The sequence below is a fragment of the Cnephaeus nilssonii genome (assembly GCF_951640355.1).
Source record: "Cnephaeus nilssonii genome assembly, chromosome: 4".
NCBI classification, from domain to species: Eukaryota; Metazoa; Chordata; class Mammalia; order Chiroptera; family Vespertilionidae; genus Cnephaeus; species Cnephaeus nilssonii.
In genome coordinates this window covers 37,880,641-37,896,304 of record NC_137075.1, presented here as the reverse complement: position 1 = coordinate 37,896,304, position 15,664 = coordinate 37,880,641, and the positions used below count along the sequence as shown (strand labels likewise).

The window sequence follows — 15,664 nt, the reverse complement described above, 5'->3', positions numbered from 1 at the left end:
TGATTTCAAAGTAGATGGGAAAGGGAGAAAGAGACAGAAACATCAATGATGAGAGAGACTCATTGATCGGCTGCCTCCTGCACACCCTACACTGGCAATGGAGCCTGAAACCCAGGCATATGCCCTGACAGGGTATTGAACCATGACCTCCTGGTTCATAGGTTGATGCTCAACCACTGAGCCACACCAGCTGGGCAGGAGCTGATCTTTTTGATTGAAGGAGCACCTCTGGGCAAGAAACAGGGGAGACTGAGGGAGGAAGGCACACGTCCTAGTCGGAGATTAGCCAAGGGGAATCTTGTCATCCAAGGTGTAGAAGATGTCACCAACAGATAAGACTGGGTCAGTTTACCAGGTTTGGAAATGTTGGCTTTAAACATAAGCTCTATGTAGCCTGCTTTATTCTTCTTTGTATTTCCTGAAGTAGTTGACAGGCTACCTTACACAAAGGGGGATTTTAATAATCAGTTGCAAATGGAGTAGCTTTGTTCTCAGCCCAGGAAACCAAAGATTAATAGGATTATTTGATTGTATGAATAGAAATTACTTTGTTAATATTGTTAACTTCCAAATAGCCAATATACCTAATACTTAGCTGTTTTTTCCCAAATTACTAATATTTTTAGGACTTGATAAATACTCAATTTGTAAGGAAAAGGGACCAGAATGTGGAAAGTAAAATAAGAGGTTGTGGGTTTTTAAAACTCTCAGGTAACCTGTCCCTGAAAACTACCACAAACTAATCCCTGTGACCTCTACCAAGGAAAAGGCAAGGGTGTGGGAGCGTGGAAGGAGGCAGTGGAGAGTCTGAGATGAGGAAAGGCAAAGCAGAAACATCTCCCAAAGTCTCACTCCCAACAACAGCCCATCGCTGAGAGGAAAGACCAAGTTCATGACAAAACTGGGCAAAAGTGAAAAGAAGGGAGGAGCATGGAGGTGGGTTAGGACAGGGGCTGCACAGAACCTGCCCCCACTGAAGGACTCTATAACCACGCCTCTTCACAATGTCATAGCTCTCTCATAACCTTTCCTCACAGTGTCTCACTTTTTCCCCACTGGCCACTACGCTGCACCTCCCATCGGCACCAGGCACGCCTGTGCAGACAGATACGCATGAAGCCTCGCTCTGCACAGATAACCAGATGAATGCTGAGGGCACCCACTATTAAGCAGCTCAAAAAGATCTCTGTCCACTCCACCAGAAGGTGGGGACAGTAGGCAAACCTTACTGGGGGGATTAATGCTTAATAAATTATTAGCCAGCATTTATGGGGAGCTTCCTATGTGCCAGGTATTGCTCTGTTTTATATTTAAGCATATAAAACAGATGCTGGTGTGGTCCCTAGTTTTACAGATGACGATGCCAAGGCACGAAATCACACAGCTTGGTTTCCAAAGCTCGGTTCCATAAACACATTTGCTAAACTAGAGTATACTTCTTCATCCCTTCACAAGTGTTAGCCAATAAATGGTCACTCCACCTAAAACCTTCACCACCTGAAAAACCACCACACAGACAACTCAGTTAACCAACTAACTACCCACAACGTCTCCACAGAGGCCTTGGAAAACGGCAGCCCCGGGCTTTGCGTTACCCAGCAGTCTCCCAGAGGGGGCCACTTATGGCCCCTGCCACAGGAACTTCACTTACATATGCTTCACAACCATAACTTCCTTATTCAGTTATCACTAACACTTAATTCAATTTGAATATGCTGTCTCAATATGTGGGATAATATGATCAAAATTCAATCTGTTTAGCTATTTGCAGCTATTCAAAATAATCAGTATTGCAATTTTGCTATGAAGTCATAGCAAAAAAAAAAAATCCTAAAAAGGAGAAATCTGGAACTTGAAAAGTCATTATCTTAAAATAAAACAAAATATAAATGTAAAGATAAAACATAATAGAAAGACTTATTTTCTTGAAAATATATTAATACTTGCAACTTGACACTGCATGCCAGAACTAAGAAGGGAAGCAGAAGCACCAAGAATGAAGAAACACAAAAGTTGCCTTCAGACCCACAAAGAACAAGAATTACCCAGGGAATATACGTCACAATCTTATCTACACTGCGGAATGCCTGCTGGTGCCACCTTAGTCCATATAGACCTTATTTGGGGCTTTGATGGAGACAGGAGGCAAGTGTAAAGGGCACAGTGAGCAGGAGCTGGCCGGAAGGTGGAAGAAACAACCCCCAAAGGGACACTTATTGAATCTCTTCCAAAACCTCAAAATCACTCAATGTTATAAAGTAAAAACCCCAATTCTTGCCCAAGTCCAGGCATGTACTATATTCCTGGAGGTGCCCAAGGTGCCATTTTATAGGTGCAATTAAAATTGTCCATGGTTCAAACCTCAAAGAAGGGCTACGGCATAGAAGTCACACCACTTCCCCTCCTTCCTCTCTCTCTTCTCTGTAGGGCAGTGGAATGAGAAACAGTTTGGGTTAAGCTGCTTCTGTTCTTCCATTAGTTCTGGTTCTTTCAAGCCAAAATTACATTCCAGGCAGATTGGATGGTCTCAGCCAGTGCCTGAAGGTAAAGTACAAAGAACGGCCACCCTCTGCTCTCTGGATGCAGCTCGCAGTGAAGGAATGCACAGTGGTTCAAAAAGAGGTGGGCGGACCCCGGCTCCTCAGGTGTTTTAGACTCAGTGGGAGGATGAGAAAGGTGGGAGAGGAAAGGGCAGCATTAGAACTACTGTTTATATTTATCTAAAGATTTTTTAAAAATGGAGCTCTGCCGATATTCAATAAGTTGATTGACCCTGGCAGCTTCATTCAGAATGTCTGCAGGTCATGATTGCATGTCACCTTGGGTGGGCAAAGGCCTTCGTACGTGCATCCTCACGTGTTCTTTTACTTTCAACATATTGTGATGGGGGAGGGAGGCAATTCAATAAAGGTTTCTGATTCTAAAATCTGGTTTTAACTAAATTTGACAAAACAAACAAGTTGGCTTCAAAAGGTTCCTGGAGAGAAACCCCAGATTGAAGATAATCCATCAACAATAAGAAAATGACAGAGCAGACACTTTGATTGTTAGTACAAGTTCTTCATCAGCCATGGAATGAATTAAAAGCAAGGACACTCGAATCAGATTTGCCAAGACTCTGACCTCCGTAAGTCATAACAGAATTTATCAAGGGACTGTTTGAAATCTGGGTTTAAGTCCACTATTGTTAAGAATGATCCTCCCCCTATTTATATATTGAGCCTTGAGATATTAGCTAATGAGAACCCAAAGCCATCAAAATTAGCAAGATATTTAAATTATTATTAATCTCGTTTTAATTAATATTTTTGCATGTTTCAAAGTGTCAATATTAGTTCTGACATACATTTACATGATGTACACGTTTTAGAAAACATACCCTGAGGAGCAGGCTCCCAAACTTTGTATTGATATGGGTACACAGTATAAATTTAGGAGACCAACTGCCTTTGAGAATAGGGTCTTTTAGGCTAGAATCTCAATGTTCCTCAGGAAAGTCCTAGACAATCATGGTGAATATCAGATGCCTGGTTAAATTAAGTCTGTTTAGCCCTGGCAGGGCGGCTCAGATGGTTGGAGTGTTATCCTGTCCACAAAACATTTGCACGTTCCATCCTTGGTCGGGGCACATATGAGAGGCAACAGATGTGTTTCTCACATCGATGTTTTTTCTCTCTCTCTAAAAATCAATAAAAACATATCATGGGGTGAGGATTAAAAAATTAATTATGTTTTAGACAACTAGCATAAACCTTGACAGATATTTCTAGAAATTATTAGGCAAAAGTGAGCAAAGTCCAGTAGGCATTCTCAGCTCTGAGATTCAGACTCTGGGCATATAACTAACTGGCATCCTCTTACATTTTAATTTAAAATTTACATTTGAAATAGAAAAATAATCTTTCATGCTGCTGCACTCCCAAACTGAGATTCTGGGCTAGAAGAAACTAAACTGAAAAATGTTTTATTTTGATGTTAGATTAAATGTTATAAATATAAATTCTGAGTGTACGGGAAATTTCCAAATGAGTGCCAGGAGGTTTCTGGCACCCAGACTGTTGCAATGCATACAGAGGTTTATATCAAGAATAGTCAACAGCAATTTTCCATCCCCCTGGGAGAAGAATAAGAGGAAATCACTAACGTGGAATGAAAACACTAATTTGCAATCATGCAGGCAGTAACTGTGCCCAAGGATGCCAAAATGCTTTTAAATGCAAGTCATCCAGTTTAGTGGATGGATGAAGTAAATCACTTATTTAGAGCCTCTCCTGGACCACATACAAGCGCTGTGGGCATTACGGTCAGTCTCCTGAAACCACTCTTCCTCTGTGACTAAGATTCTGCCTTAGCCATGCAGGGCTTTAAACTGCAGGCAGTACTGGATTTGGCTTTCTCCTACAAGATGCCAATTCCATCTTGGGTAGAGAGAAACAGATGGGGCCGTTACCTTTCTGGGGATGTTGTATTTCTAACCTAGCTCTATCTCCTTAGCATTAGGCCAGAATGTTCAGATGCTCTTTGAATACTTCAGCTTAAATATATCCAGTAATTTCAGATTCAAATAATCCAAAACAGAATTGACCTTTCTGCTTCTACCCAGGCTTTTTCTCCTCTAGTTCCAGTTTATGTTTTCAACATCATTATACACATGCTTGTTAAGGCCAGAAACCCAAGGTTCATGTAAGATTTCTTCAACAATGCTTGATCTGATAGGACTAATTAGCAATTCTCTCTCCAAATATCCCTTATATAGTGTCTCCTCCTCTAAATTTCTACAGACACAATCTTAGTTCTGGCTTTTATCATTTATCTCAAAAATCCCAATCCCAACCCTGGCCGGTGTGCTCAATGGTTAGAGTGTCAGCCCCTGTGCTGAAGGGCCTCAGGTTCAATTCCTAGTCAAGGGCACATGCCTGGGTTGCAGGCTCGATCCCTGTCCCTTGTCGGGGTACATGAAGGAAGCAATCAATCGATATGTCTCTCTCACACCGATGATTCTCTCTCTCTCCCCCTCCCTTCCACTCTCTCTAAAAATCAATGGCAAAAAAATCCTCGGGTGAGGATTAACAAAAAATAAAAATTAAATCCCAAACCCTTTCTAACAGATTTATCCACTTTCAGTACTTTTTTTTTTTTGTACTCATTCAACAGACACTTGATGATCACCCAGGTGCCTGGCACAGTACAAGGTGCCAGGGACACCAGTGAGCAAGCTCCCTCTTGGAGAGTATATTCTGGAGAGGAACATAAATGAGAACATAAGTAGATGAACAAAAAACTATTAAGTGCTGTGTAGACTAGGAGAGAATTAACTCAGGGTGACTTAAATTAGGGAGGGGAGGTCTGGAAAAGTATTTGAACCAGAGCGAATGGGCAGTGCTGTTCATTTGAAATGTGCTGTGCCTTCAAAGACTCAGAGGAAGGAATGGATATGCCCTTTTAAGGAATGAGAGGACCACTGTGGTGAGAGGGCAGTGAGAGGGAAGCAAGCACAGTCAGCTGCAGTAGGCGATGCGCTCTGTGGCCAGAGCATGGCAGGCCCTGGAGACCAGTCTTCCCTAGCCTGAAAGGTATTTGTGCACTCAAAGTCAGATCCCAGCACTGCCCATCTTCAATGCTGTCTCCCTGTTACTGATGGGATAATGTCCAAGTTCTGTGTGATGAGACTCAGAGCCCTTCCTGTGCTGGATGCTATGCCTTTCTAGCCCTGTGCCCTGAAACAGTCACACGTAATCTATACACTCAAGCTGGGCCTCCTTTACACATGCCTCCTTTCCATTGGAAAGGCTCCTTCTGTGTGTGATGACCATCGTTTCACCCTCTAAGACTTATCTGAAGTTTTACAGGAGGAGACAAGACATTGCTTTGTTATTTCATGGGCAACTCTGGTAATCTTGGGCTGCTTTTTACATCTCTCTCACCATCCTGTGAACTCTTGAGAATCTTAGAGTCTGGATCTTGTATTGTGGTCATCATGGTACCTGATACAGAGCTGGCTTCAAAACATGTTTACTGAAAGAAGGAAGGAGGGAGGAAGGGAGGGAGGGAGGGAGGGAGGAAGGGAGGGAGGGAGGAACGGAGGTAGGGAAGAAAGGAAGTTTTGTCCAAATGCACTAATGGAATACATGACATTCAGATTCCATCTAAGGTTCAATTTCTTTATTCAATAAAATAAAATTAAAAAAACATTTATTGAATGACTTTTACATATGATACATTAGCCCAATTAGTTGTACCAGTAAACAATGCTTAATTAGCAGAGAAATTCTTAGCAAAAAAATGGAACATGACATAATGGAAGAGACACTGGCTCTCTACTTGCAGCTTTAAGACCTTGAGGTATAGAGCCCCAAATTGCACTTCTTGAGTACACACTACAGCCAGCATCTAGTAGACATTGGAGAAATGTCCACCCTACAAACGAGGAGAACAAGGTTTCTTTTTAAGACTTGAATCAATAAAAACTGGATCACCCATCTGTGGGAGGTAATTGTGGACTGAAATACCCCAAACTATTATCTAGGTGAACAACCTGTAATCTCAGCAAAGGGGAAGAAGGCATAAACAATATATAATGCCCAGAGGAGACAACTGACATGAAGGTGATGATGAACAGATATGACAAATATTTTCATCACGATAAAGAAAAATTCTCTAAGTGAACACACTGGCTGTACGGCTTATATCTTAGCGCCTTATGAGTTTGAAAAGTGAAAGTTAGTGCATTTGTGCAGTGGAAAGATGAATATATGACCAGGAGGCTGAAGAACAATCTCTGAACTATGGTCATTTTACCACAGTTGTCGTGCTGTGCGACCTTGCCTGGCTGCCAGCGGGCCTGCCCCAATCAGATCTCACTGCAGCCACACACCCCACATTAAAACAAATGTTTTAGGCCAACGTCAGTACAGGGAGTCCTTTCATCAGGATGACAATACAAGGCCAAGTGCATTCCATTCACAACCAGACATGGACTCAGAATGAAATGTAACTGACATAGCCCAGCTCCTAAGTGACCTTCAGATGCCAGTGTCAGTCAAATGACTCTAAAGAAAAATTAAGCTCAGGTTATAGTGCCGTATTCATCTGGAGTGCATTACTAAATGAAGACATGAAATGGAGCTTAGGAGCCAACTCTGTGGTGGATTTCAGAGGTGCCTGGAGCAGGAGGAAAGTAAAATGGCGCCCACGTGTCCCAGAAGTCTGCAATGCTACAAATGATGTTTCTAATGCTCAAATGTTAGTTCACTGATGCTTTTCATAAGCAAGTTCTTGTCCAGAGTAGAATATTGGAAAGGTCTCTTACATGACTCACAATGGGCATTCAATAACACAAGGCTCATGGTCCTGAGTTGGTGAGTGGGCTACCACATGGCTGGAGTGAATCTTACCCACATGGCAACCTGCTGTCCTACAACAGGACATGCTGAGAAAGGACTGAATACAGTCTAAGGTGCTGTTGCCAGTGGGAAAGCTCATATCCATAGTGCTCTGCACCCTGGTGGTGAGACCACGCATGCTTGGCTTCCCCAGGCTTCTGAAGAGTGATGTTGTTTAGGACAAGACTCTGCCACTGAACCTGGAAGGACTGTTTTCTAATTTCAATGAGCACATCAAAAATGTTAGGATCCTGGACATAAGACTATACACTTCCCTGCTGATAGTTTTCTGTTTTGTTTTATTTTTGCACTTTTCCTTTGTCCTAGCATCATAATTTCTTGGTTTGAATTTACCCAAAACTCAGTTTTTCTAGAAGACCTAATGCCTAAAGTTACTAAAGAATTCCTTTCTAATTCTGATGGCGGACTTTTTTCTAGCCATCCTCTGCCTCTAATTCAAATCAATTACTCCAACATCTTTGGATGTTTAATAGTCATAGTTATGTATTTAGTTCTACTCTTAAGCTTAAATACTAAAAATAGACAGCATATTTGAATATATTTTTTATTGATTTCAGAGAAGAAAGAAGAGGGAGAGATAGAAACATCAGTGATGAAAGAATCATTGATTAGCTGCCTTCTGCATGCCCCCTTGGGGATTGAGCCTACAACCCAGGCATGTGCCCCAAATGGGAATTGAACCCTGACCTCCTAGTTCATAGGTCGATGCTCAACTACTGAGCCACACCAGTTGGACCTATACAGCTTATTTGAATACTCTGAAAACTTTTTAGTTTTATGTGGAATTTTTAATGTTTGCAATAAAGCAAAATGTTAAGACCTTAACAAAGCTCCTTTGAGAGGAAGAGTAGTGTGTGAAAGTATCATAAGCATTTTTTAGTTCAAGACCTATGGGAGTCTTCTGCTGGCTACCAAAGCAAAATAACTTTGAGGCAACTCGGACTGAAACCTGGGTAGTGTGGTTTGAGAGTGTCTCCACTGCTACACTCATGCTAAATTCTACTAAAAGTGTCTACAAGAGACTGTATTACTACTCAGAAAATATTCTCAGTGACATGTTAAAATAACGATTTATAGCCCTGGTTGGTGTAGTTAAGTGGTTAGTGCCAGCCTGCACAACAAAGGGTCTCAGGTTTGATTCCCTGTCAAGGGCATGTACCTGGGTTGCAGGCTCGATGCCTGGCCCTGGTCGGGCACCTGCGGAAAGCAACCAAGTCTCTCTCTCACTGATATTTCTCTCTCTCTCTCTCTCTCTTTCTCTCCTTTCCCTCTCCCACTCCCTCCCTCCTTTCCACTCTCTACAAAGCCATGGAAAAATATCCTCGTGTGAGGATTAACAACAACAATAACAACAAAATTTACATTTAATTGATTACTAAGAAAGGGGAGTATTATTTTAATGCAAGATGAAGATTTCAAAAGGCAAAATCGCTTTGGGTCAACTTTTTTACTAAGAAAAATATATACAGGTAAAATTTCCTCTTTAAATGTCTCATTTCAAACTGAGCCAAAGACAACCAAATTGAAATAGTGTCATTTGAAAAAAAGAAGGGATTAACAAACAATAACAGAACAAGTAGATAAATCAATGAGTTTCAAGGTCCTTGAGAATATTATCTTAAGCAAAATAAGTCAGAAAAAGCTAAGAACCATACGATTATACTCATATTTGGGATATAAAACTGAAACTCAGACACAGACAACAATATGGTGGTTAGCATTGGAAAGGGGGAGGGGCATGGTAAAGGGTAAAGGGAACCAAATGTATGGTGACAGAAGATTATTTGACTTTGGGTGGTGGAAACACAATGCAATATACAGACTGTGTATCATAGAAATGTACACATGAAAACTATATGGCCCTCTTAACTAACATTACCCCAATACCTTTTATTACAAAAAAAAAGAAAGACAAAAAAAATAGAAAAAGTGTTTCTCCAGAGTAGTGTCCCAAGTAATGAAGAAATGATGGAATTTGTATATTATTATTTTTAAAACTTCTAATAAAATAATGAATCTAGGTAAAGATCATTAGTGCTCACTAACATCATAAAGAGATGACCAGATATGATGTACTTCTTGATAGAATATTCAATAGTATCTATAAAGTATTTTCCCCCCATTCAGATTAAGTCTCTAGAGCAAACTAACAGTTTACAGGAACCACAGGGGACAGAAGAACGTAATAAAAACATGGCAATACAATCAGCAAATCTTGTGGGAAACTCCACAGGACAAAATGACATGGTTTCGTCAAAATATTAATTACAAAGAGAAAAAAAAAAAAGATGGATGGTAGAAACTTTTAGATCAAAAGAAACCTGAGAGACACATCAAAGGCAATGCATAAAATTTGTTTGGATCCTCAATCAAACTAACTATAAACAAAAGGATGAATTAGTGAGTATACAGACAATCAGGGAAATTAGAACTACTACATATTTGATGATCTTGAGAAATCACTGTAAATGTTTTTAAGTACATGATAATGGCACTGGAGTTGTGCTTGAAAAATGTCCTTATCTTTTAGCCATGTACTAACATTTTTAACAAATGCATTATGTCTGAGTTTTGCTTCATAATAATCTAGTTGGTGGAGAAAGAGTGTTTCAGATGAAATAAGAGTAAGCTGATTGTTGTGTAGCTGGACAGTGGGCATATGGGATTCACTATGGCATCCTAATTTTGTATATGTTTGAAATCTTTCACATTAAAATGCTGAAAAAAATTAAAATTTTTGGGAAAAATGATAGAGAAGACTTACCCTGCTGGATATCCTTCATTTCTAAATGCAAACTAGATATCAAGATTCCCACAGTTTGAGATCGTTTTCCATCCAATAACTTGATGATCTGGAATTTAAACATAAAATTAACACAAGCTCAAATGACCATGCAATCTTTAGGAAGTATATTAAAAAAATTAAGATTTTTAGATACTCTGATTGTTGAACTAAATGGATACTATAGTTACTCTATTTTAATAACCCTTTAATTTAAAAGTAACTTATCCACACTAAAGATATTTTAGAAAATAAAGAAAAAAACAAAACACCATCCCAAATTCCACCAATCTAATACAAGCACACAAAATCTTTATAATACTGGTATATCTAAACAATGAGATATTATTCAAACATAAAGTGATGATTCATGCCACAACATGGATGAATGTGAAAATATCATGCTAAAGGAAAGAAACCAGTCACAAAGGCGATATTATATGATTTCCACTTATAAGAAATGTCCAGAAGAGGCAAATGTATAATAGAGACACAAAATAGATTAGTGATTGCCTAGGGCTGGGCGTGTTGGGGAAAGTGGAGTCAACAGCTAAAGGGTTCAAAGTTCTTTTGAGGGTGATGAAAATGTTTTAAAATTTATTATGGTGATGGTTGCACATACCTGTGAATATACTAAAAAACACTGAATTGTATACTTTAAATAGATAAATTGTATGGTGTATGAATTATACCTCAATAAAGATGTTTTTAAAAAGAGGGAAAAATCTTTATAATATTGTTCTCTAATCTTTTATTCAAACACATCTTAACTAAGTTGTAATTGTAATATATGGCAATTTTATATATAACTTCTTAACTTATCATTGGCATATTTTCATGTTGCTGCTTTTTAAAAAAATGGTTGTTTTTTTTTCGAGAGAGGAAGGGATAGAGAAAAAGAGAGAGTGAAACATTGATGTGAGAGTGCAGCATTGATTGGCTGCTTCCTGCATAACCCCTACTGGGGATTGAGCCCACAACTTTGGGCATGTGCCCTTGACCGGGAATCGAACCAGCAACTTCCTGGGTGTATAGGAGGACGCCCAACCAATTGATTCACACTGGGCTTCATGTTGCTACTTTTTAAGTCTCTTCATAGCCTCCATTCTTGGCTGTGTTATCTGCTGAGTGGTTTAGGGGAAAGATCACTGTGATCTTGACTGAGCAGTTTACCAGTGATATGACCTCAGAAAATTGACTTAACCACTAGGTATTCAACTTCTTCATCATGAAGCAGGGCTGACCAACTTAGCTTGTACATTTATCCTAGAAATTAAATGACAATGTGTGTAAAGCACCTAATAAAGTTCTTGACATAAATTATTTAAATAAATTTTCCCTGTTTTGGAGAGTTAGATTGCTTCATATTTGTGTTATTAATAATATAAGCAAGATAATACTTTGCACATAAAGCTTTAATATTAAATTATTTAAGTTTGTTCCTTTATAATAATACTAGAGGCCCAGATCGGGCCTAAACGGGCAGTCGGACATCCCTCTCACAATCCAGGGCTGCTGGCTCCCAACCGCTTGCCTGCCTGCCTGCCTGAGTGATTGCCCCTAACCATTTCTGCCTGCCAGCCTGATCACCCCCTAACCACTCCCCTGCCACCCTGATCGACGCCTAACTGCTCTCCTGCCAGCCCGATTGTCCCTAACTGCCCCCCCCCCCTTGCTGGCCTGGTCACCCCTAACTGCCCTCACCTGCCAGCCTGGTCACCCCCAACTGCCCTCCCCTGCAGGCCTGGGTCCCCCCAACTGCCCTCCCCTGCAGGCCTGGTCCCCCCCAACTGCCCTCCCCTACAGGCCTGGGTCCCCCCAACTGCCCTCCCCTGCAGGCCTGGGTCCCCCCCAACTTCCCTCCCCTGCAAGCCTGGGTCACCCCCAACTGACCTCGCTTGCAGGCTTTGTCCCTCCCAATGGCCTTCCCCTGCTGGCCTGGTCTCCCCCAACTGCCCTCCCCTGCTGGCCTGATCACCCACAACTTCCCTCCCCTGCAGGCCATCTTGTGGCAGTCATCTTGTGTCCACATGGAGGCAGCCATCTTTGACCACTGGGGGCGGCCATCTTGTGTGTTGGAATGACAGTCAATTTGCATATTACTCTTTTATTAGATAGGATATATGCATATCAAAATTTTACAATTTTTTTAAAGAAACTCCAAATAGCTCACTGCCAATTATTTCAACCTTTATGACTATTCCATAGAGAGTTCCTCATAGTTTTATTTCCTCTAATCCTAGTAAGCCAAATAAGTTCCTAATAACATATCACACAGTGGTCACTAAGGGGAAAAGGTTATCTTTTTTCCCAAGGGACATGGCTACAAAAATCAATATGACATGCACTCAAAACATCACCAATTCTTGTGGGTTTTTTTTTAGTTTTTTTTAAGGCACTTTCTTGGGTAAAATACAAACTAAACAGCTATGCTTCCTCTCCCACCAAGGTACATATAAACTTACCAAAATATAGTGAAGACAAGATTAAACAGTAACTAGCACCTGCTTGTATATTAGCATTATACTAGCTGAAGTGTTTGCTGGTTGAACAGTAAGAGATACCATGAATTTGTTCCAACCAAGATTGTCTAATTGTGTAAATTGTCTAATTACCTATCGATTGATCGATCCTGAATTAATTATTGCCAGACCTTTGTCTTTTCTTTCCTTATTGCCAGCCCTTTTCTTTTCTTTCTTTCTATTTAAAAAATCTTTATTGTTGAAAGTATTAGCCCTGTGTTTTTCATTTCTCTGCTCAGAATGGCTACTTTTATATAACTATCAGAACTAAAATATAGTAAATACCAAGTTTTCATCAAGATAAAAAGAAAATCTGATTTTTTAGTCTAATGTGTTTAATAATTTCAACCTTAGCCTTAGAGAAAAATTCTGGGGCATACAGAATTTCAAGAAGTATAAAATAAATGAAGAATAAACTTGGTATTATTTATTTATTTGTATATAAAAGCAAAAGCAGAGGAGGAAGAGATTATGTATAATCAAATATCTACTTTAAAAGTGCAAAGTCTGGCTTTTTCTTCGAGAATACAAATTTAAAGTGAAATGCTATTTAAAAGTCCAGTACCAAATTTAAAAAATCCACATACATTTTAAATAAATATTTAACCACTCTAGACTCTGGGGGTGGGAGATGACGGTCTGTCTAAGTCTGTAGAGCTTAGTGATTTTTTAAAAATTGCTGAAAAGAATAAAAAAGGTAAATAAAACCATCACCTGAGCTAATTGCAAATTCAAAAGAAGAAAGGCTATGGGAATTGACTAGATTTATCCTTAAATGTCCAGGATAGTGACTGATACAACTTTGGCCATGGCATGTATATCAATGTCAAGGAGGAAGGTATGAGAATCAAATGTATGACAAGATCACAACTGGGTAGGAAAGATTCCTTCAAATAAACATTCCCCTAGCTATCCAGTTAAGAGTTCTGAAAACCAGGGTAATGCAGTCTACCTACAGAGAAGACAAAGTTCAAATGCTAGTTTTTCTATTAACTAATTAAAAGAAGGCAAGAGAGCAACCTCAAGAGAACTGAGAAAAAGAGAGACTGAGAGATTGAGATCATCTGTCATTAGGAAACCAGCAAATCCATCCCCACCTCATTGCTCAATCAGGCTGAACTTTGGAAAGGGTGTCATCACAGTCAGTCGTCCTTGCAATTTTGATGACTTGGCATGGCAGACATTTAGAGAGAGAATGCTACTTTTAGCAGAACCAAAAACCTTATGAGTTTTCTGAAATAGCTGGCATCAATTTACACTCCTACCAAGTGTATGAGAGTGACCATTTTCCTGTTCCCTCACCCACTGTGGGTATTATAAATTTTAAAAATGTTGGCCAATATGATAGATAAAAAGGTGTTTTGTTTTTTTTATCAATAATCTGCATTTTTAATTATTTAATGGTAAGGTTAGGCATTTGGTTCTTGGTCACATGTTCTTGTGAATTGTTTTCGTATAATTTTTTGCTGTTTTCCTATTACTAATTCTCTTAAGCTGGTACAGTGCAAAAAAAATTAAATAAGAACATAGTTCATATGATTTCACTCATACGTGGTATATAAAACTGAGAACAACAAATGAATAAACAAGAAAAATAAACAAAAACTCATAGACACAGAAAATAGTATGGTGGTTACAAGAGGGAAGGGGGTGAAGGTAGCAATAGGTAAAGGGGATACAATTTTGGGTGGTGAGCACACAATGCAATATACAGATCATGTATCATAGAAAAATACACCTGAAGCCTATAATCTTATTAACAACTAGAGGCCCATTACATGAAATTCGTGCACGGAGAGGGGGGGTGTCCCTCAGCCCAGCCTGTACCGTCTCCAATCTGGGACCCCTCAAGGGATGTCCAACTGCCTGTTTAGGCCCACCGGGATCGGGCCTAAACGGGCAGTCGGACATCCCTCTCACAATCCAGGACTGCTGGCTCTGAACTGCTCACCTGCCTGCCTTCCTGATTGCCCCTAACCACTTCTGCCTGCCAGCCTGATCACCCCCTAACCACTCTCCTGCCAGCCTGATTGATGCCTAACTGCTCTCCTGCCAGCCTGTTTGCCCCTAACTGCCCTCCCCTGCAGGCTTGGTCACCCCTAACTGCCCTCCCCTGCAGGCCTGGTCCCCCCCAACTGCTCTCCCCTTCAGGCCTGGGTCCCCCCCAACTGCCTTTCCCTGCAGGCCCGGTTGCCCCCAACTTCCCTTGTCTGCCGGCCTGGTCACCCTTAACTGCCCTCCCCTGCAGGCTTGATCACCCCCAACTGCCCTCCCTTGCAGGCCTGGTCCCTCCCAAATGCCCTCCCCTGCTGGCCATCTTGTGGCAGCCATCTTGTGTCCACATGAGGGCAGCCATCTTTGACCACATGGGGACAGCCATCTTGTGTGTTGGAGTGATGGTCAGTTTGCATATTACTCTTTTATTAGATAGGATAGAGGCCTGATGCACAGGTAGGGGCCAGGTGGTTTGCCCTGAAGGGTGTCCCGGATCAGGGTGGGGGTTCCCTTGGGGCGTGGGGCAGCCTGGGCAAGGGGCCTGTGGTGGTTTGCAGGCCGGCCACGCCCCCTGGCAACCCAAGCAGAGGCCCTGGTATCTGGGATTTATTTATCTTCTATAATTGAAACTTTGTAGCCTTGAGTGGAGACCAAGGCAGGCCGGGGCTTGGGAGTTTGGCTTCCTCCATTGCCAGGGGCAACTCAAGCCTCCTGCTCTCTCCAGCTCCGTGGCTGCTGCCATTTTTGTTGGGATTTATTTATCTTCTATAATTGAAACTTTGTAGCCTCGAGTGGAGGCCTGGGCCAGCCAGGGTGTGCAGAAAGCTTGGCTTCCTCCATTGCCGGGGAAACCCAAGCCTCCTGCTCGCTCCATGGCCACAGCCATCTTGGTTGGGTTAATTTGCATACTCACTCCTGATTGGCTGGTGGGCATGGCTTGTGGGTGTAGCAGAGTGATGGTT

General features: G+C 41.1%; 1 protein-coding gene across 3 annotated transcripts in view; it reads right to left on the bottom strand.

The window, feature by feature from the left end:
• The window catches only part of FMN1 (formin 1), a gene marked incomplete at its 5' end in the record, with an annotated part of 414,719 nt that overhangs the window by 160,145 nt on the left and 238,910 nt on the right, over positions 1-15,664 (bottom strand). For all 3 annotated transcript variants that reach the window (XM_079768750.1, XM_079768751.1, XM_079768752.1), the window contains one exon: positions 10,168-10,255. In XM_079768750.1, the coding sequence (XP_079624876.1) occupies positions 10,168-10,255 (88 nt within the window). The remainder of the gene's footprint in view (positions 1-10,167; positions 10,256-15,664) is intronic.